Source organism: Nuphar pumila, chromosome 1 (genome assembly GCF_984573655.1).
Source record: "Nuphar pumila chromosome 1, dmNupPumi1.hap1.1, whole genome shotgun sequence".
Taxonomy (NCBI): Eukaryota; Viridiplantae; Streptophyta; class Magnoliopsida; order Nymphaeales; family Nymphaeaceae; genus Nuphar; species Nuphar pumila.
This window is the reverse complement of record NC_143249.1, coordinates 119,791,531-119,817,974: the sequence shown is the minus strand read 5'-3', so window position 1 is coordinate 119,817,974 and position 26,444 is coordinate 119,791,531. Positions and strand designations below refer to the sequence as shown.

General features: G+C 35.5%; 1 protein-coding gene across 1 annotated transcript in view; it reads right to left on the bottom strand.

Annotated features, from left to right (window-relative positions):
* The window catches only part of LOC149849128 (putative glucose-6-phosphate 1-epimerase), a 49,658-nt gene extending 28,627 nt beyond the window's left edge, over positions 1 to 21,031 (bottom strand). Inside the window, exons 1-4 of the mRNA XM_089998572.1 lie at positions 20,768 to 21,031; positions 5,646 to 5,720; positions 5,072 to 5,128; positions 4,827 to 4,987 (exon numbers count right to left, since the gene is read on the bottom strand). Coding sequence (XP_089854698.1) covers positions 4,827 to 4,987; positions 5,072 to 5,128; positions 5,646 to 5,720; positions 20,768 to 20,860 — 386 coding nt within the window. The 5' untranslated portion in view covers positions 20,861 to 21,031. The remainder of the gene's footprint in view (positions 1 to 4,826; positions 4,988 to 5,071; positions 5,129 to 5,645; positions 5,721 to 20,767) is intronic.
* Positions 21,032 to 26,444: the final 5,413 nt, after the last annotated feature.

Genomic DNA, 26,444 nt, shown 5'->3' with positions numbered 1-26,444 from the left:
TGTGCGGTCATGCTTGATACCAAGGTATTTATCTCTCTCTCTCTTCTTGATCGTGCCTAGCGGGGGGTTATAGAGGGGCAGCGCCCCCCCCCCCCTCCCAAGATTTTTTTTTAAATTCCGCATCCCATTTTATAGGACAATTTTTAAAAAAAAAAAACCAAAAAATTGACCGAAATGACCCTAGGTGCAGTCAACGTACCCAGGGTCGGGTTGACCGCACCCGCGTCGAGTCGCGTCGACACGGGTGCGGCACCCTGCTAGCCGAATCCCTGTGACTTAGGTCATCATCTATCTTCATTTTTGCATTGATGACTTCAGGAGTGTACCTTTTTTTCATCTATAATTCTACACTTGTCGATGATGTTGGTAGCAAACTTAGATTGAGTTATAAAATAACCACGTGTAGAGTAAGCAACCTTAATCTCTAAAAAATATCTAAGAAATCTTAGATCAGTCATTTCAAAACATTTTTAATAAAACTAACTATATGTGTGTCCCCTCCTGTGATGGTCATGTCATCAACACAAAGAAGGAAAATAACAATTTTTGCATCAGATTTCTTAACAAATGTGACAGTGTCAGTATAGCAGGAAGTAAAACCATGTGTAACCATAATTGAATGGAATTTATCATGCCAAGTTTTAGGAGTCTATTTTAAATGAAGAACCTTTCCTGCTAGAATTCATATCTAAGTAGAAGATCCATATATACTTTTTCTTTTAACTCACCATTTAAAAAATCATTTTTGACATCCATATGAAAGATATGTCAATTTCTAATGGCAACTATAGCTATGAGGGTTCTAACAGAAGTCATCCTAGCTACTGGAGCAAAGGTCTTATCATAGTTGACAATAACCTTTTGGCTACTAACCTAGCCTTATATCGCTCAAGAGCGCTATCACTCTTAGTTTTGACCTTGTATACCCATCTGCACCCTATGAACTTTTTCCCTTTAGGTAAGTCTTTTATTGTTCAGGTATTGGATTTGACTAACGCTTCAAGATCAATGTTCATAGCATCTATCCATTCAGAACAATCTTTGGCTTGTTTATACGTATTAGGTTCAACGTAGGACAATTTTTTTGCTAGGCATGCTCTATATTGAGGGAATGACACAAATCTATCTAGGGGTCTAGATTCCCTAATGGAACTAGGTTCTTGAGACTCAAGGTTGGACTATTTTTCTAAAGCCCTAGGGCCCACTATCACTGACTCTTCTTCTATATTGTATACTAGGTGGTTCATGTCTATCTATTACATGGGTCTCATTACCAGGAGTATTTAACTGAGGTTCTTCATCCACAATATCAATGCATAAAGAATCTTTCTTAAAGCAAATTCAAATAGAAAAGAGTAATTACTAGTTTTCTTAGGTACATTTTGATAAAAAAACTTATTTTCAAAAAGGTCACATGTCCAGAGAGATAGAGTTCATCATTTTTTAGATCATAACATCTAAAGTCGTTTTATGTATCTCGATATCCAAAAAAACATACAGAATAACGCTCTAGGAGATCATTTATGATTTTAGGTTGCAAGAACAAAGCATTTGCAACAAAAAGTTCTCAATCTAGAATAATCAGGGGGAAATTTTGTAAAGTTTTTCAACAGGTGGGATGTTTTGAAGTTTTACAAATGGCATTTTGTTTATAAGATAGACAGCGGTAAGTGCAGCTTCAGCCAAACATTTTAGGTATATTTTTTAAATCGGAAGAGTTCTGGAAGTTTCTATAATATGCCTATGTTTTCTTTCAGCCAAACTATTTTGTTGAGGGGTGTCAGCACAAGATCTTTAATGTATAATATCGCTTAGTTCCAAATATTTTTTGAAATCATTTGACATAAATTCTTCCCTTGAATCAGAGCAAAAAATAACAATATTAGTTTTAAATAAATTTTAGACTAAATTGTGAAAAAAAATTAAAAATTCAAATACTTCATTTTTTTTGCTTAAAAAAATAAATCCAGGTATAACGACAATAATCATCAATGAAAATCACATAGTAACCATAACCACCCTTATGTACAATTGGAGTCGGACCCCATACATCCAAATGTATTAATTCAAGTGGTTTAGAAGCAAAGAAAATTCTTTCTTTAAAGGGAATGAACTTCATTTTACCAAGAATGCAATCAGTGTAATCAAAATTTTCTCAAACGTGGAACATTGGATAATTTAGATATGCTAGGATGACCTAGCCTTTGATGCTACAAAAAAATATTCAAATCTTGTGCAGTGCAACAAAAAGTATTTTGAAGAATGATCAACCGATCTATGTAGTAAAGATCTCCTTCTCTATGGCCTTCCCCAATATGCAACCCGGACCGGAATTCCTACACCAAACATTGATTCGATGAAAAATGAAATTTTACAACCATGATCAACTATTTAAGAAATGAAAAGAAGATTTAAATTGAGTTTTGAAACAATCTAATTTTGTGTATAAAAAATTTTGAAGAATTTTTCAAAATACCAACCCTTTTTTATATCAAGAGAAAAACCATCTACACTAAAGATATTAGATCTACTTAAATTATTTCTACATTCGAACAGTCAAAAATGTTGGGGGTCACGTGGAAAGAAGCACCAGAGTCCAAAAGACAAAAAATCTTTTTTGAGAGATAAAAAGAGATTGTGGCACCTGAGATGGAGGATGAACCCTTGAGAAGGGGTTGTAAGGCATCCACTAGTTGGGACAATGACAAGTTTTAATGGATTTTGAATCCCTATTGGTTTCAGTCCCCTTGTGATGCTTCTACACTCACCACTCTTCGCTCATCCTTTCCTTTGAATTTAGGGCAATAAGGCTTGATGTGCCCCGATTCTCCACAATTGCAACAAGCAATCTTTTTTCTTGCTTCATCACTATGTTGCCTCCCGAAATTGGACTTAATAAAATTAGGGGCCTTGTAGGTGTCGGTGTTGGCTTTAAGTCTTCATACGGCTAAGACATTTTCTTTCGGTTCCTTAGGCTTTGACATGGTCTTCAACCTAGTTTTCTTCATTATACTTCGGCCAATACTTCATCAAAAGGTGGAAGCTCATCTTTCTCACGATGAGTAATAATGACCCTCAGATTTTCGAATTCGGGTATGAGTCCTTACATAAATTGAAAAAAATTCTCTTCTAAGATTTGTTTCTTCCATAGTCGAGCACAGGGTCACTGGAAGCGCTATAGGGAATAGGGAAGCGTGTTTCCAAAGCGTGAAATGTGGCACTTCTAAAACGTGCTGGAAAGCGCCAAAAAATTTTGGGAAGTTCGCTTTCGCTTCCTTTTTTAGTTTTTTGGGGTTTCCATTTTTATTTTTCTTTCTTTTTTCGCTTCCCCTCACTTCCTAGGTTGCTTCCAAGACGCTTACTGGTTCGCTTCTAAGTTGTCCCGCACTTCCCGCTTCCTAAAATTTTGTAAGTGCCTTGATTTTCGCTTCCGCTTCCCGAATTGCTTCTCGCTCCCGCTTCCCCGAATGGAAACTCTGGTCGAGCATCATTAAGTGTATCCCAAATAGGCCCAAATTTAGTTATCCCAAAGTCTTTTTAAAGCTCCATAATACTCTCACACACTTTTGTCACCTTGTGTACATTTATGGATTTTGTTTCGTATTTCCCACTTATGAGTGGCATCTTTTTTAGTGTAGATTTGCTTGATAAAAGTCCAAGCTTAATCCACTCAAACTCCAATATTTTTCACATGGTTCTTCGCACATGCTCCCCATGAAAAGAGATAGGACTTTAGCATGGCCAACTTCCCAGGCTTTATAGATATTTTTGTATTTTAAGAGAGCCATATCTCTCTCTTTTCCTTTAAGAGTCTCCTCTTTATTTGCACCATCATCTCCCACAACCACTTTAGTAAGAAGGTTGAGGTTCCGGAGCAAAACCATCAACCAAGTGCCAAAGCTCTTTCCCTACTAGGATTCTTTTTACCGCGGTGACCCACATGTTGTAGTTGGTCCCATCAAATTTGATGAAAACAACGGTTACAACTTCCATGTCGGCCATGAAAGTAAAGAGAAATATAGAGAGAAAGAGAGGAGGGAGAGGAAGAAAAGATTGAAGAAAGTTGATAGCATGCTTCCAGAAGCAAAGAACCGACACTATGATCTTTAGTGTCCACCACGCAATCTCCAAATACAAATTATAACAAGAGAGCACTAATGCTCTGATACCATGTAATGAAAAAAGAAAAACAATACAAGAGAGTGCCTCTTAAGGGCTTACAAGAACACAATAGCAAAAGCACAAGGACCAATTATTGGTCAATACAAGAATGCACGCACATAAGCCACTTAGGGGCCAAGAACACAAGTAAAAAATATAGAAATTTATTAGGGATCAAATGCTTGAGAAAGCATTAGTTTACAAAGGAGAGAAACCTCTTTATATAGAGGTTAGAGGGCTCAATGAGTCATTGGGAGCACCCAATGGCTAGAAATAGAGTTGTAGGGGAGCACCCAATGGCTAGAAATAGTCGCTGGGGAGCTCCCAACGACTCTATGCCAAAGGTCCTAAATGCCCTTGACTAAAACCAAGATTACAAAAGAAAGAAAATAAAAAATAAAATAAAGAAAAAGACAGTTGTACCCTTAATGGGCACAACCTATTACATAGTGGGAAAAGACAAAAATAGCCCTAATGGGTATTTCCTATTACAAACATATATATATGGACATACACATGTAAATAAGTATATATAAATATATATACTTATATTCTTAACAGACACTACCTTGAGGTTATGCAAGCAAACACAAACGTGATATCTGTCAAGATAGATTACAATGTTACGAACAAAAGGCAACATTTCCATTTCCTAAGCCTTGTACCAGTGGGGCCATATCTTCAGATCATCCTCGGATGGCTTAAGGATTAAGTCAATAAAAGCCTTATTGGATATATTTGTTGGAAATAGATGAGGGTCAGTATCGATGCTCCAAAACCTATTCCTTGCAAACCCATGCCGCTCAAGAGATCCGTGACTTCCAAACTGCATAAAGGGAAACTGTTATTTGTGCAAAAGGGACAAGAGATAATGAAAGAAGGAAACATCAAGAGCAAGATCACCACATACTTGTGGAAAGGAAATTGGTATTCCACCACGTATGGCCTTTGGCGACTTGAAAATCGCCTGAATTTAAACAAGAAAATGACAAATTAGATACCTAGGAACAAGACAATAGCTTGTCAATCAGATAAGTACAATATGGCAATAAAAATATAAGGGCTTCTGTCCTAAGATTATAAAGCAATATATGAGCAAGTCTAATAAAGGTTAATAAGTAGCCATAGCTTATCAATTAAAAAATAAAGAGCATAAAAAACTACGACATACAGGGTAGGCCAATATGTACTTCAAAATGATAATAATAGCAAATATGAACAACTAAAAAGAACATTATTTAGATTTATACATCTTTCTGTACATAAATTAGACAACCTACGAACTGCCATTGGCTTATTGGACAATCAGAGAGAGTTTGTATGTTTTCTTTCACATAACTGTCCACCAAAAACTCTTTCTTAGCCACTTAACTAAGTGACGACAATAGTCATTTGATGGCTTTGCAGTCCAAATATTATTTGAAAAAAACAGTACATTTATATCATTTACCAATAAGGACATTAATATAACCCAAACTTAATACCTTACTGCTCACAAATAGTAACTCATCTCCATGGTCATTTTTCCAAGAAGTAACTTGACCCCCATACAGATAAACCTGCGAAAAGAACAAGAAGATGAAGAAACGATAATGAAATCCAAAAACAGCTTGGAACTCAACCAATGTCAGCATTTATATCACCAGATAAACCAACAAGAGACAAAGTGGAGGGCAAAGGTTAAAAAACATTAAAAGGAACTATTGTCTAAAACTATGTTAAATTGAGAGGGAAAATGGCCTTAAGGTCTGGCCGATACAACACAATCTATTACGAACTCAGAAATTTACAAAGGAATTTAGGAAACTTCACCGCAACATTGTGAAGTTCCACACTAATGGCAGAATGATAAACTTCAACCTTCCATCAAAGTTGAATGAATCTAAGATCTAATCAAGCATTGGATGCATCAGAAAGCCAAAAGTTGCCAAGATCACTGTGTAATAAAACAAGAAGTGCACAATCACAATGCCAACCAAGGGCTACACAAGTGCACTGTCACAATATGGCCTCTAATGGACAGAATACAATCTCACAAAGAGAATAAACCTCACAAAAACACAATATAGAAATAAGAGATTTTTTATATTCACAACTCATATGCTAAAAAGCATAAATGAACTCTTTACAGTGGGCTTTATTTGTAGAGCAACACACACACAACAAAGAATGCTGAAAAAGGAAAATATGACCATTGGGATCAGTCCAACGACTAGTTGCAAAACAAAAACAAAAAGACTAAAAACTAAATAAAGAGAATAATACAGCCCCTATTGGACTGTATATATACAGAGACCAAAATACCCTTGATATACGTATATTTATATAATATACATATATATATATATATGCTTTTTTTTATTAATTTACTTTTTCTGGCTATTTAAGTGAGCTTGCAGCTATGACTTATAGTTTGTAGTATTTGGGAAATTGGTGTGGTTTGCTGTAAATTTGACTTTGAAATTTGAAATGATTTTCATTCCAAGTTTACCATTTTTTAGGTGTGTCTTTGTTTTCACAAAAGATCAGTGTTTTTGCAGTACCCTAGAATGGATTGATTTAGCATGAACCCATAAGTGAGAGCATTTACAATTCCCAGATTGTGATTTGCTGCTGCTTCCAATTTTATTCAGTTATATTTGATTGAGTGTGTATCCACCTGTTAAACTTGGTGTGCTCGGCAGAAGTTTGGTATCTCAAGCTGTTCTGTAACTTTAGTATGGCTCTGTATGTTTTTTTTTTCTCTTTTTTGAAGCAACATATAACTTTGTGTAATGTTTTAATCAAATAATTTAGTCCAAACATTGTTTTAAGAATGGTTTTCTACAGTTTATAAAATTTAAATTGATTCCTAGATGGCTATACAAGTTACAAGATAGGAAAAGAAGGCCAGTCTCTACAAGTTACAAGCTTATCTCTGACTTTAGTATGGCTCTGTATGTTGACTGATTTTATGTTGTATACATGTTTGTTATTAATTTTAATAGTTTGTTTACAAATTTGTATGTTTTTTTCATTTGTTTTTTTATTTGGGGTACCGCTTAGGCTCCACCTAGGCTTTTTAGGGGGCTCACTGCCTAGGCTCCACCCAGCGCCTATGGCAACCTATGACAACTAAGGTTGTCGCAGCATAACTTTGAAGATTCTGAAATATCAACACCCATGTCTGAGAGTAAATATTTCATCCATACGTCATCGGTTGTTGTTGTAGTCATTGCTCTATATTCAGCTTTTGTGGAGAAGGACAATTTTTGTTGTTTTTTGCATCTCCAAGAAATGAGAGAATCACCTAAAAACACACAAAAACCTATGGTTGAGCGTCGGTTATTGGGATCTTCTCCCCAGTTAGAATTAGTATAAGTAATAAGACTTAAAGAGGATAAAAATAACCCTTTAGATATAGTTTTCTTCATGTATCGAACTATTCTTAATACAACACTCATATGAACAAACGTGACTGCATGTTGCAATTGACTTGTAGTATGAAGTGCATATGCAATATCCGGTCTAGTAATAGATAAGTATATTAGTGACCCGATAAGTTGCCAATAAGGAGTTTGATCATCTAGTAAAACTCCATCTTCAGCTCTCATTTTAGCATTTATTACTTTAAGAGTGTCAGTATATTTTGTTTTTGTGATTCTCAATCGCGTAACAGTATCAACTACAAATTTTATTTGAGACAAAATGTATTGAAGTATCATCTTGGTAAGTATGTTACTTCAATACCTAGAAAATAATTCAAAAAACTAAGGTCAATCATATCAAAAGATTTTTTAAGCATAATTTTAATTTCTTTAATTTCCTTCTGATCATTCTCAGTGATGATCATGTCATCAACATACAATAGTAAAATAATAAGCGAAATACCTATAGATCTTACAAAAAGTGCACTCTCAGTAAAACAATATTTAAATTCAAATTTTATCATAGTTCCACTAAACCGATCATACCATGCTTTAGGGGTTTGTTTAAAGCCCATATAATGTTTTTTAAACACGAAGAACCATTCCATTTTCAATAGTCAGACCAGGAGGAGGATCCATGTAAACTTTTTTATTTAAATTTTTATTTAAGAAAATATTCTTGACATCTAACTGATATATAGGTCATTTTTTAATGGATGCTACTGCAACTAAAGGTGGTCATACGGGCAACGGGGACAAAGATTTTCTAATAGTCTATACCATATTCCTGAGAGTACCCCTTTGCAATTAATCTTGCTTTATACCTTTCTAAACATCCATCTTTCTTTGTTTTAACCTTAAATACCCATTTACATCCTATCGTCTTCTTTTCCTTAGGAAGGTATTGGACTTCCCAAGTATGGGCTTTATATAGAGCATCTAATTCTATTTTCAATGCTTCTACACATTCTCTTATATCTTTGGCTTCTCTATAGTTGGATGTTTCAAGATATGAGTGGATTGCTAGAAGACATGCTCTATGATTTGGTGAAAAGGATTCATAGGAGACAAACCTATTTGGCGGTCTAGTTATTCGTTTAGTTCTTCTAATACTAGATTTTTCTACATTTGGTGGTTGACTATACTTCTCAAAAGTATATGGATGTTCCTCATTATCACGTCGAGAGTATTGTATAATGTTACGAGTTGGTTCTCTTTCTTCACTTGGTTCATTATTTGACTCAGCATTGTCATTATCTTCAACGTCATTTTCAATGACGGATTTGGCAATAAATCAAACAAGAAGGCATACTCAGATTCTTCCTTAGTTTTCTCAAGATCAAATCCCTTTTCTTTTTCTAGAAATTAACATTTCTAGATACACTAGATACATAAAGTTTATCATTTTTAGAATCATGGCATCGATAGCCTTTTTTTATTTTCATCATACCCAAGAAAAACACATTCAATAGCTTTAGGAGAGAGTTTGTTGTATTTTTCAAGTACAAAACACTTACATCAAAAAACTCTTAATCTTTTCAATTGGAGATTTGTTTTCTAAATTTTGAGAAGGCATTTTATTTATTAAATAAACTACAATGAGGGCAGCTTCGGCCTAAAACTTCTTTGAAACTTCTTTTGAAATAAGTAAAGTTCTAGTAGTTTCAATAATATTTTTCTTTCGAAAATTCCATTTTGTTGAGGAGTCCTTGGACAAGATCTTTGATGTATAATACCATTGGTTTTTAAATATGATTGGAAATCATTTGAAACAAACTCTCCCCCTGAATTCGAGCGAAAAATTTTAATATTTGTGTTGAATTAATTTTTAACAAAATTATAAAAAAAATTTAAAACACGAAAAAACTTCGGATTTGAGTCTAAGGAAGTAGATACAAGTGTGCCTAATAAAATCATCCATGAATGTAACATAATATGAATAACCATCTTTTGACATAACGGGTGCAGAAACCCATACATCTGAATGCAACAACAACAACAACAACAACTACGCCTTCATCCCAAAACAATTGGGGTCAGCGCTATGAACCAAAAAAGAAATTCATTTTGGGTCTTCCACATGAATCCTTTTCCTCCAATCATTTCTATCCAACGCCATGTCCTCGGTGAGGTTCAAAGCATTCATATCCTTTCCTATCATCTCCATCCAAGTCTTCCTAGGCCTACCCCGACCTCTTTTAACTAATATATTTTCCCATTTCTCCAACCTTCTAACTGGAGCATCATTAGGCCTTCGCCGAATATGTCCAAACCACCGTAAACGATTCTCTCGCATCTTATTTTCAATGGGTGCAACACCTACCTTCTTACGTATCTCTTCGTTCCGAATCTTATCTTTTATTGTATTTCCACACATCCATCTAAGCATCCGCATCTCAGCTACACTCATTTTTTGAATATGATGTCTCTTGGCAGCCCAACATTCCGTACCATATAGTAAAGCAGGTCTAATAGTCGTCCTATAAAACTTTCCCTTCAACCGCAATGGCATTCTACGATCGCACAGCACTCCAGTAGCATTTTTCCATTTCATCCACCCAACCTTTATCCTATGATTTACATCTCCATCAATTTCTCCATACTTTTGAATGATGGATCCCAAATATTTGAAATAGTCATTCACCGGTATATCTTGCTCACCAAGCTTCACTACACTCCCATCACTACTTCGTTGCTTACTAAACCGACATTCCATATATTCAGTCTTACTCTTACTCAACTTAAAACCTCTAGCTTCCAATGTCTGTCTCCATAATTCTAACTTAGCATTAACCCCAGCTCTAGACTCATCAATCAAAACAATATCATCAGCAAACAACATACACCACGGTACATTTTCTTGAATTGATCTCGTAAGCTCATCCATCACTATCGCAAATAGGAAAGGGCTTAAAGCAGATCCTTGATGTAACCCAACCGTTATCGGAAAATTGGTTGTCACCCCTCCACAAGTGCGGACATTGGTTACTACTCCTTCATACATATCTTTAATTATACTAATGTACTTGAGAGAAACACCTTTCTTCATCATTGTCCACCAGAGAACGTCCCTAGGTACTCTATCGTATGCCTTCTCTAAATCAATAAAAACCATATGCAAATCTTTGTTCCTCTCTCTATATCTTTCAATAAGTTGTCTAAGAAGATGTATAGCTTCCATAGTTGATCTTCCAGGCATAAAACCAAATTGATTCTCCGATATCATGACAACCTTCCTCAACCTAGAATCAATCACCCTCTCCCAAAGTTTCATAGTATGACTCATGAGTTTTATACCACGATAGTTTGTGCAATCTTGTATATCACCCTTATTCTTATATAAAGGCACCAAAGTACTCTTCCTCCACTCATTAGGCATCTTATTTGTTCGTCAAATCAAGTTAAAAAGATTTGTCAACCATTCTAAACCTTTCTCTCCCAAGCATTTCCAAGCCTCGATAGGTATACCATCGGGGCCAACTGCCCTTCTTGATTTCATTTTCTTCAAAGCCTCTGCAATGCACTAATTCAAAATTTTCATTAGTTAAGGAAGTTCTAAATCCAAAATGTATCATTTGCATTTTTTCAAGTATACAATCTATACATATGATTTTTTTCCTTACAATTTTTTTTCAAAAACGGAAAAAGAGATAGTTTGGATACACTTGGATGTCCTAGTCTTTTATGCCAAATATCCAAGTTAATTTTTTTGGATATGGTTACAAAAGGAATCTTTAAGTAAACATAAAAGAGTCTATGTAGTAAAGGTCTCCTCTTCTATGGCCTTGCTCAATCAACTTCCCTGACTAGAGATCCTGCACCCAACAAGCCTTAGAAGAGAAGACTACTTTACACTCATAATCGAAAATTTTAGAAACCGAAAAAATATTTGAATCAAGTTTTGGAATAACCCTAATATTTAGAACAAAAAAAATTTGAATCATTACTAAGATTCCCTATATTTTTAACTTTTAAAGAAGTATCATCGGCGGTTGACACACATAAAAAATATGATTTAATGCAATCGAATAGTAGGGACTTATTATGAGCCATATGAAAAGACACTCCCAAATCCAAAATCCAAGAGGACTTACCTGAAGGAGAAGAGGAAGAGATGGTAACACCAGATGGAGAGGGAGTGGCTTATAGTATTTGAAAAATGGCCTCCGCAATTTGAGCAATTGATAAGTCATTGAAGTTGCTCCCTTTCTTTGATTCTTGAGGCTCTTCACTTACCGTAGCCACTTTTTTTAGTTTGGGACAATCCGATTTTATGTATCCCAGTTCTTTGGGATGGTGACAAATAATCTTATATCCTCCTTTGTATCCTCCCCCATTATGTCCTCCATTATATCCTCCTCTATTAATTTTTTCTCAAAGTGGGGAGGTTTATAAGTTTTTACAAAACTTACGGGTATTGATACGGCAAGCACCTCATCACTAGACTTTTGTATTCCAAGTCTAGTTTCATATTGACATATTTGGGCAAGAGCATCTTATAGAATGAGCGAAGGTCCTACGAAGTAAAGAAGACCGAACTTGCCCAAATTTCGGTTGAAGACCATATAAGAAAGAGAAAAGATTTTCGCTTTTAACTTGTTTTCTCATTTCAATAACTGGACCTTCCCATTTTGGTTTCAACATAGTCAACTCATCCCAAATAGAAGATAAGCAACCATAAAAATCTCTTATGGTCTTATCTCCTTGTTTGGTAGTATGTACCTTGTCTTGGAGATAATATAGTCTCGTCATATCTTTTTGGATGAATGTGCTCCTTAAGAAGATCCATGCATCACAAGCCTTTTTGAACTTGATGATGTTAGTTGTACTCTTGAACTTCATGATATTCATAAATTCTGAGTATTTGAGCATTATTGGCCTCCCAATCCTCCATTTTTTTCTTGATATTCTTCCAAAGTCTTCTCCTTCTCTTCTCGTTAGCTTTAGTTGAGGTTCATTAGTAGTTCCACTAACAAAACTCCAAAGCTTTTTCTCTTTGATATGGTTTTCCATTGCGGTAGCCCACAACAAGTAGTTATTTTTGTTGAGCTTGTAGGATATGACAGAGGCGGATTCTCTTTCACCCATGTTGAAGAATAAAACTTGTGGTTGGAGAACAAAGTTTGAAAATGACCACCACCACAAAACGAGCACACTTAAGACAATTTTCAATACTACAAGAGTCCAACGCTCTAATACCATGTAATAAAACAAGATGTGCACAATCACAATGCCAACCAAGGACTACACAAGTGCACAATCACAATATGGCCTCTAATGGACCGAATACAATCTCACAAAGAGAATAAACTGTTAAAAAATAATACATATATGTATATACTTGAATATATATATACATACTCTTCGTAATACAAGAGTATGTATATATATAAGTATATATGTATATAAATACATATTTAAAGTATATACGTATATTCTTGTAATTTTTATCTTTTATTTCTGTATTTTTCACTTTACTCATTTTTCTTTTTTGTACTCTTTTTGTACACAGTTACAGTGTACAACAGTCAGCCACCGACTGTTGTACACATACCATACATAAGAGACGTTGGGTTGATTCCCAACATCTCTAAATAGAGTTGTTGGGAATAGCCCAATAGCTCCTTCATTATATAAATGCTCTATAAATATGGGTCAATAAACCCATTATAACTCATTGATAAAAGAGGGTTTTTTCCCCTCAATTTTATATGAAATACATGTGTATTTGACGCACTTTTCTTTACATTTGTGTCGTGGAGCACTTAGTGATATTTTGTTCTAGCCTATGTTATGAATGTTTGTTTTATCAAGTTATTTGTAAACTTGATTATTTGTGAGGCTCTTTTCATGGTATCAGATCTTGGTATATGATCAATTGTGCATTGGTGGGCTGCCTTGAAAAGCGTGCTTATTCTCGTTCGTGGTGGTGATTCTTTTTGCTCTTCTAATTCACCATAAGTGAATTTTTCTCACACAATACAAGCAACTCCAATTTTATTCCTCCATTCAAACTTGAAGGAAACAACTATAACATTTGGGCACGACACTTGGAGACATTCATCAAGGGTCAAGGTTTGTGGGGATTCGTAAAAGGTATTATTCTTGAACCTACTCCTAAAATTACATTAGGTGAAAATGAGATTGAGACTAGTCTTGATGAAAGAAACAAAGTCATGGAAGAATACTACAAGAAATTGGATGAATGAAAAATGAAAAACGCAAAAATTCTTTCATGGATGCTTAGTGGAGTTGAGACAAAAATTGCCTCAAACCTATTATGCTACAAAAAGGCAAATGAAGCATGGGAATATCTTAGAGGTATGTTTACCGAAAAAGATATGGCTCACAAGTATTGTCTCCAAGAAAATGTTAGAAATATCAAACAAGGAGATAAAAATGTAAGATATTACTTTATGGAGGTATCTTTCATATGGACCCAACTTGCCCAATTTGAACCCAAATAGGAAGGTAAGTGTATAGAAATGCGAAGAGTTCAAGTTGAAGAAGATAGACTCTTCGCTTTTCTCTATGGTTTGAGACCCGAGTTTGAACAAACAAGGGCCTCCTTGCTATCATCTTCATCACCTTCTCGTATTCATGAGATTCTCACTAAGCTTGGTGGAGAAGAAACTAGGATAAATATAAGTAAAAATGTTAGCATGCTTGCTACATCTAGCAATGGCCAAGAAAAGGATTGTGCACTTGCCGCATCAAAACCAAGACATTATATCAAACCCTATAGACCTCCTCATTTTAGTAAAAATGAGGAGAATCAAAAATCATTTGCCATAACTTTAATGAATCTAATCATATTATGCCTCAATGTCCTAGATACAAATATAGGCCTCAAGAAAAATGTGTTGTTGTACCATCAAAACAAGATGAGGATACTCTCAATCTCAAAGACCTCACCAAATCATTATATCAACTGACGGATACATTGCAACCATTACTCAAAGGATCCACCTCATCCTCTCCTACTCCTAGTATGTGCTCTTGGCTTCTTGATTCAAGAGCTGATTTTCATATGACCCCACATAAGTCTATATTATCTGAATGTCAACCTAATTCAAATGCATCATTTGTTTCCACTGCCGATGGCACTACCTTGGAAATAGAGGGTGTTGAAACTTTTAAAAATGATTTGTCAAAAAATAACAAATTTTACATCCCAAAAATAAGACTTATACCAAAACTTCATCTTAACCTACTTTCAGTTTCTCAAATCTCAGATCATGGATATGATGTCATTTTCTCATCAAGTAAATGTTGGGTGCATGATCGTTAGTCCGAAAAATTGATTGGAGAAGGTTCTAGGCAAGGAGATCTCTATTATATGGATTTTCTTTGTATTCCAAAGGAATATTTTGTTAACACTGCCCAAACAAAAGATATACGGACTTGGCATCATAGACTTGGGCATCCAAATATAAGAGAATTAAATTTTGTACATGTTACCAAGAATCTTTGTAAAGATAATTTTGAATGTAAAGAATATTACTTGGTAAAATGACAGCCTTGCCTTATGGTCAAAGAACTTTTTACTCTTCAATGCCTTTTGAATTAGTTCATTCGGATGTGTGGGGTCCTGCACTTGTTGCCTCTAAAGGAGGATTCTCCTATTACGTTGTATTTATCGATGACTTCACTGGATATTGTTGGATTTACTTCCTTAAGTTTAAATCGGATGTATTTGCAATCTTCAAAACATTTCATAACATGATTAAAAATCAATTTGAAAGTAAGCTTAAGATTTTCAGAACTGGTTCTGGAGGAGAATATTTGTCAAATGAGTTTAAAAAAGTTTTAGAAAACGAAGGAATTTTACATTAAAAAACGTGTCCTAGAACCCCACAACAAAATGAAATTTCAGAAATAAAACACAAACATATTATGGAAACTACAAGGACCCTTCTTATTGCTAAAAATATTCCTAAAAATCTTTGGGTTGAAGTTGTATTAACCGCAGTATATCTCATAAACAGGACGTCTTCAAAAACTTTGTCAAATGAAATTCCCTTTGAAAAATTATTCAAATATCAACTTGACTATCAAAAACTGAGAATCTTTGGTTGTAAATGTTATGTTTTAAATGATAAAGTAGATAAACTATCTTCTAAGGCTATCCCATGTGCGTTCATTGGTTACTCAAAAACACAAAAAAGATTTAAATGCTATGATATCAAAAATGATAAACTCCTTGTCTCAAGAAATGTTAATTTTGTTGAAAATGAAAGTGGATTTGAAGGAAACACGTCACAAGACATAAACTATGATTATTCTTTCTTGTTTAAATTGTTGTCTAATGATGAAAATAGTTATGTAGAACCTCCTATTGAAGATAGAACAATAGTTGAACCAATAGTATATACTAGAAGAAATCAAAATGCAACCAATGAAAATGTTAATCAAACTAACCATGAAGCATTAGAAATTCCTTCAGAACAAACCATCATTTGTAGATCTGAACGAACCTCAAGAATTCCAAATAAATTTGTGTCTTATGACTCATTCTCTCCAAAACATAGAGTGTGTCTTATAGCTATTCATTCATATTTTGAACCATCATGTTACAATAAAGCAAAAAATTTACCTGAATGGATAAAAGCTATGCATATAGAATTAGACGCTCTTAAATAAGCTAACACTTGGGAAATTCTAAATTTACCCATTGGAAAGAAGACCATAAGATGTAGATGGGTCTTTAAAATAAAAACCAAAAGTGATGGATCATTGGAAAGGCATAAAGCCAAAAGATATTCTCAAGAATACAAAGTAGACTACAAAGAAAAATTTGCTCTTGTTGCCAGGATGACCATTGTTCGAATGCTTGTAGCTATTTCAGCTATTAAAAATTGGAATATATTTCAAATAGATGTTAAAAATGCCTTTTTGAATGGGAATCTTAATGAGAAAGTATACATGGATATTCCACCTGGATTGACAATTCCTTCAGGTAAAGTGCTTAAATTAAAAAAGGCATTGTATGGCCTCAAACAAGCACCTAAAGCTTGATTTAATACTTTTAACAATGTTATTAAAAGATATGGTTTTAAACCATGCTATACTGATACAGCTTTATTTATCAAGAATTCTTCCGCAGGTATTATAATTTTAGTTTTATATGTTGATAATATGTTGATTGCAGGTAGTGACAAAGAAGGAATCAAGAAAGTAAAACGGTTTTTGAAAAATTCTTTTGAAATGACAGATCTTGGGTTTCTAACATACTTTCTTGGTATAGAAGTATCCTACTCTAACAGAGGGTACATATTGTCACAAACAAAGTTTGCTTCAGATATTATTGACAGATCAGGACTATCTGATGATAAAGTTGTTGACACCCCAGAGACTCTTGGAATGAAGATATGAGCCGATGATGGAGTTCCTTTGGACAATCCAACTCCCTTCAGACAACTCGTGGGATCTCTTATGTATTTAAGTATTACAAGACCAGACATAGCTCATGTTGTACATATAGCCAGTCAATTTCAACACACTCCAACATCAACTCATATGAGTGCAGTTATGAGAATTATCAAATACATTAGAGGCACAATAAATAAGGGAGTTTTTCTATGTTCTTCTTCCTTATATCTTATTGCATACTCTGATGCTGATTGGGGAGGGAATCAAAATAATAGGCACTCAACAACTGGTTTTTATGTGTTTCTAGGTGAATCCTTAATTTCATTGAGGTGCAAGAAACAACAAAAGGTGTCACTATCATCTACAGAAGCTGAATATAGAGCAATGGCGACTACTACTATGGAAATCGTGTGGCTCAAACAACTAATTTCAGATATGGGAATTCATCTTCAGAATCTTACAAGATTATGCTGTGACAACAAGAGCTCTATGTACATTGCTCGAAATCATACGTTTCATGAAAGAACTAAGCATATAGAGATGGATTGCCATTTTGTTCATGAAGAATATTTAAAGAAGACTATTGATCTTCCTTATGTGACATCAGAATATCAACTTGCGGATTTCTTCACCAAGATTCAACTTTTTACTTGACAAACTTTCGGTGATTTCACCATAAGTTTGAGGGAGACTGTTAGAAAATAATATATGTATATACTTGAATATATATATATATATATATATACATACTCTTCGTAATACAAGAGTATGTATATGTATAAGTATATGTATATAAATACATATTTAAAGTATATACGTATATTCTTGTAATTTTTATCTTTTATTTCTGTATTTTTCACTTTACTTAATTTTCTTTTTTGTACTCTTTCTGTACACAATCAGACTGTTGTACACAGAGTGTACATAACAGACGTTGGGTTGATTCCCAACAGCTCTAAATAGAGTTGTTGGGAATAGCCCAACAGCTCCTTCATTATACAAATGCTCTATAAATATGGGTTAATAAACCCATTGTAACTCATTGATAAAAGAGGGTTTTTTCCCCTCAATTTTATATGAAATACAAGTGCATTTGACGCACTTTTCTTTACATTTGTGCCATGGAGCACTTGAGTGATATTTTGTTCTAGCCTATGTTATGAATGTTTGTTTTATCAAGTTATTTGTAAACTTGATTATTTGTGAGGCGCTTTTCATAAACCTCACAAGAACACAATATAGAAATAAGAGCTTTTTTTATATTCACAACTCATGCTAAAAAGCATAAATGAACTCTTTACAATGGGCTCTATTTATAGAGCAACACACACAACAAAGAAGGCTGAAAAAGAGAGGCAGTCCAATAGTCGTTGGACTGCCTCGAAATATGACGGTTGGGAGCCGTCCAATGACTAGTTGGACTGCTTCCCAACAGTCAAATAAAGTTTTAATAAAAAACAAAAAGACTAAAAAGTAAATAAAGAGAATAATACAGCCCCTATTGGACTGTATATATACAAAGACCAAAATACCACTGATATACATATATTTATACAATATACGTATATCAGTTTCATATATATATTTATACAATATATGTATATCAGTTTCATATATATATATATATATATATATATATATATATATATATATATATATTAACACACTGTTCTTGACCATGATTTCAGTGCTTGAAATAGAAACTAAACCAAATGCCCTTATCTTAAACTGGTCATAGAAGGAATCTCTAAAGCATAGAGTTGAGGCCTAAAATGGCTCTAGATAGCCTGTAATGATATACAAGAGATTATATCAAGGAACCATGGGCAAGGAGGTACAATTAACCTGAAAACTTGCTGTCCCTCCGTCTTCATTATGGCCGTTAAACCTATATGCTGAACTATACAAAATTATACTGGAACTTAAGTGCTTGAGAGAAAACTGACCTAAAATACAGTTCTTATGAATCCAGATCCACACAACTTAGGCATCTACTTGCATGCCATCTCAAGGGGTCATCAATTGGCTAGTTTACAAAAAGAGAGATGACAAACAAAACAATTTAGAAACTTAACATAACATAAACTGCAACCCCTTCAGAAACAAGAAGCAGATAAAATTAGTGAAGTTGGAAAGTATAGTGTGAACAACAAAAAAAAAAAGAAATCAAAGTTAAGAAATGAAAAGGTGCATAACAAATCATCCATTAAGAATATAAACAACGAAAAATTTTGTTATCAGAATGAAGTAACGAAAAGATGCATAACAAATCATCCATTAAACGTATAAACAATGAAAAAAAAATGTTATCAAAGGTAAATAATGAAAAGATGCATAACAAATCATCCATTAAAAATATAAACAACGAAAAAGATTTATTCTATGTGCATCTAGCAAAAGGAACCATAGTTCATACTACCAACAAGGATCTTAAGCAATTGTGACACTACTTGCAAGTAAATAAAAAAAGTTTTATTAGAAAGAAAAGAATGCCTAAAAGAACAATGATGCTATTTTGTGCAGTAGTGAAAATATATCAGTCACTATCTACTTAGAAACGCACACTCCCTCTAGCATGTGTCATTGCATCTACGTTACACCAAACTGAATTCAACTCAAGAACAAAGGCGTCAAATGCAAATCTAATACCTCTTGTTATGATACGAGAATGCAAGAAAATTTAAGATCCTAATTTTTTTGAGAGAATTAAAATGAAATTGAGAGAATTAAAAAAATGACAATTGAATTTTTTTTTAGAGGATTAACAAAAATTTGAGAAAATTTTAAAAAAAAAATTGAGAGAAAAAAATTCAAGATCCTAATGCATCATAGGGAATGCATGTCAGAGAAGAAGAGAAAGAAAATAAAAGCAAATAGTACAAATTCCCTAGCAATTCTCCCATACATAGATGAATTGTCAGTCAAGCAGAACTGAACCGAAAAAAACTCAAATTCATGTTCAATTTACATATTTGAACCTATGATCACCAGTTGCTTTGGTTTCTGATCAAAGCTCTCGGATGGAATGCATATCAGAAAAAGGAGAAGACAACAAAAGAAAGCACTACAAGATTACCTAACAGTCTCCCTTTCTTCGACGAATTGGCAATCCAAAGACAGGAGAACTAAAACCACCTTGAATTCGCGTAAGATTTAGGGTTTCAAACGATCGACTCTAACACTGATCGTCACCAGACGCTGAGGACACTGATCAAAGCTCTCGATATGATGCAAGAATGTAAGATAAATAAAAGATCCTATGGCATCGCATGATGCATATCAGAAAAGGAGAAGAAGAAAAAACAAAAGGCGACGAATTTCCTTATTCGTGTAATGCGGAATGCATATCAGAAAGGAAGAAAAAAAGAAAAATCTCTCTCTCTCTCTCTCTCTCTCTCTCTCTCTCTCTCTCTCTCTCTCTCTCTCTCTCTCTCTCTCTCTCTCTCTCTCTCTCTCACACACACACACACACACACACATTTTACCAGTCTCTTTTTCTCATGCAACGCAAACAAGGCAAAAGAAATTCATTTTGAAAAAGTTATCCTATCAAAACTTCTCGTAGGCAAAAGTTTCCTACCCTATGAGATTTTTTCTTGCTTCCAAACGTGCCCTGATAGCAGCCTCACGTGCATCAGTGAATTAGCAATCAAACACAACCCAACCGAGACAATTTCGAACTAGTGTTCAATTGAGAGTTTCAAAAGATCGAATCTGACGCCGATATAGACCAGAGGGAAGATACGAGCGAAGTTTCGGATTCCGATCGATGGAATCCGACGATATCTAACGGAAACGATCCGTAGGGTTTCGAAGGACCGCATTACCTCAGCCGAACTGCCGCGAAGTTCCCTCAAGACGACCTTGTCGAGGCCATTGACGCCCCTGCAGATCTCCACGAGGGGCTTCTGCTCCGACATGGCTCACTGAGAACAGCCAGACGACGGATTCATCTCACGTTCAGCTCTAAAACCCTAACCCAAATCCCCCGGAGCTGTCTCGAATCTCATAGAAGAAGAGGAAAAGGGAAGGAGAATCTCAAGAGAAGAAGAGGAGGAGGAAGAGACGAAAGATCGCGCGATTCTGAAGACGAAATGTGGCGCAAGCGTGGCGAGGTTAAATAATGGGCCTGACAGTAGGTCGGGTCTGACCCGATTTCGACCCGAATTAGATCCAATAAAAAACGGGTTCGGGCGTAATCAAAATGGGTCCGATTCATAGTTACCGGAAGCTTCTTGCTGCATGGGAAGCTCGCTTCAGAAGCTAAAAACTTCTTGCTTCTCCGAAAGAAGGGTAAGATCTGGAAAAGCAGCTTCTGACAACATAAGAAACTCTATTGCCTTTAGTAGAACCCCGCTTCTTCTTCATTTTCTAAATCAACTCCCGCTTTCTTAACGTTACTTTGTATGTGTTTCCTTTTCATTTTTCATTGCATAATCCATATTCATCTTGTTTCCACCTTCATACTACTTTTTAACACTCACGGGGCTTTGCTTGTCTGGCGGAAGCAGTTAATGAACGTAGTCACCTTGTGTTGGGACATTGCAAGTTCGAACCCCATGGTATGGTTATATAATTGATAGGGGTCCAGCTTTCTGTCAAAAAAAAATATGATCTTATTCACTATTTAGGTTGACTTAGAAAGTCCTAGTATGTTATCTGGGGTATGGTTTGTACAATAACATTCTTGGAGTGCAATCAAGTTCGGATTAAGAAATTAAGATCACTATCACCACAAGAAAAATGTCAATTAGCGACGGATTTTTTTCGTCGCAACTTTGCGATGGATGTAGCGATGAAAACTTATATGTCGCTAAGATTTGTAATATTGACGGATGTAGCGACGGAAAACTTTTTATCGTTACATCTGTCGCTACGTAGCGGTGGCTTAGCGACGGCCCATTTTTGTCGTAACACACGTGACGATTAGTGACGGATTGGGCGACGGATGGTTTTTCGTCGCGACTTAACGGCGATGTTAGCGACGGAAATATTTTGTTGCTAAGGGGTCATATAAATTTACGATGGAGTTGCGACAAAATCAAGCTGTCGCCAAATCCATCGCTAATTTTCACGTAAATCCCTAATCATAGCCCCTTTTCATCTTTCATGTTTTTCTCTTCCGCCCGGCCGACGCAACCCTTCGCCGCCCGACGCCATCCTCCGCCTCCTGACACACTCTTCTGCCCGCCGGCCGTCGCTCCCTGGTTCGCCGCACGGCCCATCGCCCCCCGCCCGCCGCAGGTAAATCCCAGTTTTTTTTACCTGCGGCAGGGGCGCCTGCCCTGCGTTTTGTTTTTTCCGGCAGGGGGTCGACCCCCTTGCCTAGTTTGTTTTTTCCGACAGGGGGGTCGACCCCCTGCCGCGTTTTGTTTTCTCTGGCAGGGGGTCGACCCCCTGCCTCGTTTGTTTTTTCTAGCAGGAGGGGCGACCCCCTGCCGCGTTTTGTTTTTTTGGCAGGGGGTCGACCCCTCCCCCTGCCTCGTTGTTTAATTATTCGGGCAGGGGGTCGACCTCCCTGCCTCATTGTTTTATTCGGGCAGGGAGTCGCCCCTCTGCAGAGGGTCGCCCTCGTGCCACTCGTTTTTTTTTTTTTTTTGGTAGGGGGTCGACCCCCCTGCCTCGTTGCCACTTTTTTTTTTTGGCAGGGGGGCGACCCCTGCATGTTTTTTTTTTCCGGCAGGGGGTCGCCCCCGTGCCTCGTTTTTTTATTCGGGCAAGGGGTCGCCCCCTGCCTCTTTTTTTTCGGCAGGGGGGCGACCCCTGTCTCGTTTGTTTTTTTCGGCAGGGGTCGCTCCCATGCCTTGTTTTTTTATTCGGGCAGGGGGTCGCCACCCTGTCATTTTTTTATTTGGGTAGGGGGTCGCCCCCCTGTCGTTTTTTTATTCGGGCAGGGGATCGCCTTTTGCTTTTCCAGCAAGGGGGCGACCTTTCCTCAGTTTTTTTTTTACAGGGAGTGACTTCATTTTAACACAGTGTCTCTTGCAGATTTCTCAACGGAACCCGCTTGTGCCCCGCCACCCGTATTAAGTAAGTGACAAAAATAATGCAAATCAGGTAAATACCCGTGGTGAGTAAGTGATGCAAGCGCATCACATGTTATTTAATTTATTGGATGCAACACTTTACTGTTCACACACTCACTTAGTTGTTGATATCTAGGACTGTTTTGTTGGAGTTTGGAGATCATGTTGAGCATGATTTTAATGTATGAGAATAGAAGTGTTCTTATTTTTGAATTACGGATTTCATGCTAGACATGGTAGTAGTTTGCGAGATATTGAAGTGTGTTTGTTGCATATACATGTTTGACAATTTTTTGATACGAATGATTTTCATGTATTGCAATATTTGATGTGATTGTATCTATGCTTTCATGTAGTTACTTTCAATTTAATTATGACTTCCATGTGAAATTGTATAATGAAAGTATGCTTTAAATTAATGTATCGTGTTATGACTAGTTTGCACATGAAAATATTAAGTTATCAATGCATGCATCATAATTCTTGTGATTGTATGACATCATATATTGCATGATAAATTTGATATTTTCTTTATCATAGCATTCTGATGGTTCTCTTTTAACTGGTTAGGATACTATTTGTAACATCATATGACAAAATGACTGCAAACCGTGAATGGATGTACCGTAGGATAGTTGACAATGAGTTATCGTATGAATATATGGATGGTGTTGAAAGTTGTAGTGAATTTGCAACGGCAAGAGTCAGTACAGTGTATCCCATAGGTCGGATTAGGTGTCCCTGCAAGGTTTATAGGAATAATCGATTTGTAAAACTTCATAGCGTTAGACATTACCTATACAGGAAGGGTTTTGTGAGTGATTATCAGGAAGGGATAATCTGGAGGCCCGTATGGATTTAAAAGTAATATATAAAAGACTAGAATTGGAACTCAAAGAGTATAATGGCAAATTACTGAAACCAAAGGCAAGGTACGTGCTTGGACTTGATCAAATAAAGCAGGTATGTCAATGGTTGAGGCAGTTGAGATTTCCAAATAGATATGTCTCTAACATTGCCCGGGCTGTGAAGATTGACGATAAACAGTTATATTGGTTGAAAAGCCATGATTGTCATATATTTATGCAATGATTGATACTCCTAGCATTCCATGATATGTTTGACAAACCTATATGGAGGGTATTGTCTGAGTTGAGTGGATTTTTTAGAATATTATGCGTATCAGAAGTCGTAGTATCTAATGTAAAGAATCTCGAGAACTCTGTCATCACTATTGTTTGTCTGCTAGAAAAAAAAATTCTGTCAACATTTTTTGATGTTATGGAACATTTGATCATACATTTGCCATATGAACTAAGGGTTGGTGATCCTGTGCAATATCGGTGGATCTACCCGTTTGAAAGGTATATGTTTTCTTATATTTGTCTTTTCAATGACAGATATTTCAAATTTGAAATGTATATTTTTGAAAGATGCATGTTTGATCCAAAAAAAAAGGTTCGTAATAAAGCAAGAGTAGAAGGCTCTATTTGTGAGGCGTACACTTTAGAAGAGATTTCAAATTTCTCATCTATGTACTTTGAACCTCACATTCTAACACGTTACACATGCCCGCCTCGTAACGATGATGGAGAACAAGTAACTGTAGCTGACAAACTATGAATATTTCAATCACTTGGGCATGCATTTGGTAGTTGCCGATCAAGACTTTTGGCAGATCGAGAGCAAGATGCAACACACATCTATATTCTTTTTAATTGCTCAGCGATCGACGCATACATCGAGTAAGTATATGTAGCCGCAACACAATTCTAAATCCTTTTATGTGTTATATGTGCATACATGGTGCAACAATATAAGTATTTGTGGTTTGCAGACGATTTGATATGGAGTTGCAAAGAAAAGTTTCACATCTCACTGATGCTAAAGTACAAAAAGAACGTGAAACTAAGTTTGTGGAGTGGTTGAAAGAGTTGGTAAGGACGCTCACATAAAGTATGTACTTGTAAACAACACTAAGTTACTTAATTGGTCGTGATCACAATCATTGTTTATGTTTGTGTGTAGGTCCGTCATAATAATGTTAAAGATCAAGGAATACGTGATTTACAAAATGGTTCAACCAAAGTTGTGCAATGTTACAACAGGTACATCGTAAATAGTTATCGATTTCATACAAAAGACTACGGTATAAACAAATCAATGATGAATAGTGGTGTGTGTGTCAAGGGTAGCAGCTACAGTGAAAATGAACATGATTACTACGGTGTTATAGAGAAAATAATGGAGTTGACTTACTTAAGCATAAATAATAAGGTAACTTTATTCAAGTGTCATTGGTTTGATCCAACTGCAACAAGAGTCGACAAAGCCTCAGGCATTGTGGAAGTGAATCATAAATCAAGGTTTGCAACATATGAACCATTCATATTAGCCTCGCAAGCTCAACAAGTTTATTATACTTCATATCCGAGTACAAAAAAATCAGATAGAAATGAATGGTGGGCAGTTTGCAAGGTGAAGTCTAAACTATATCCTGAGTATGATCAGTTACAAGAAGACAAGTTAACTGAAGAGAGTGATTACTATTAATCAAATGATATCTATGACTTCTCTTATGGTCACGATGTTGTACATGATATGCATGTCATATCGCCATTGGTCGATGAAAGATTCATAGAAGAATGTGATCCAAATGATATACCAAGTGGATGGGCAAACAATGAAGAAGAAGATGATGAAGAAGAAGAATATGAAAGTCAAACAAGTGATGATGAAGTATTCTCGAGCTAGTGAGCAAAATCTTGTATTACAAACCTCTATTTGAATATATTATAATGTTTTTAATGTATTGTAATACTTGATGTGAATGATTTCAATGTATAGAAATGTATTGCAATTATTTGAATGTATTATTACAATACTTGATGTGAATGATTTAAATGTTTTGAATATATTATTACAATACTTGATGTGAATGATTTGAATTATTTGAATATATAGAAATGTATTGCAATGATTTGAATGTTTTAAATGTATTATTGCAATACTTGATTTGAATGATTTGAATGTTTTGAATGTATTATTGCAATACATGATGTGAATGATTTAAATGTTTTGAATGTATTATTGCAATACTTGATGTGAATGATTTGAATGTATTGCAATACTTGATTTGAATATATTAAAATACTTGATGTGAATGATTTGAAACAATTTAAATGTATTGCATGACATTTTTTATTTGTTAGAATATGGTTCATGGAGGTTACAGTGGTCGTTCATCCAGTGGTAGCTAGGCTCAGCCTTCATCTTCACAGGCTCATTTGATAGGTATATCATTTAACTAATTGGAGACTTGATTAGTTGAAATGTGCATTCTGAGAATTTCTAACGTATTTTTTTTAGAGATGATGTTTCGCCTGTACATGACCCACCTACACCAGTTGATCATACAAGTCAGGAGCCAACACATGATGTAGGGTCTTCTCAGTCTGGCACAAGAAGACTCATTCGA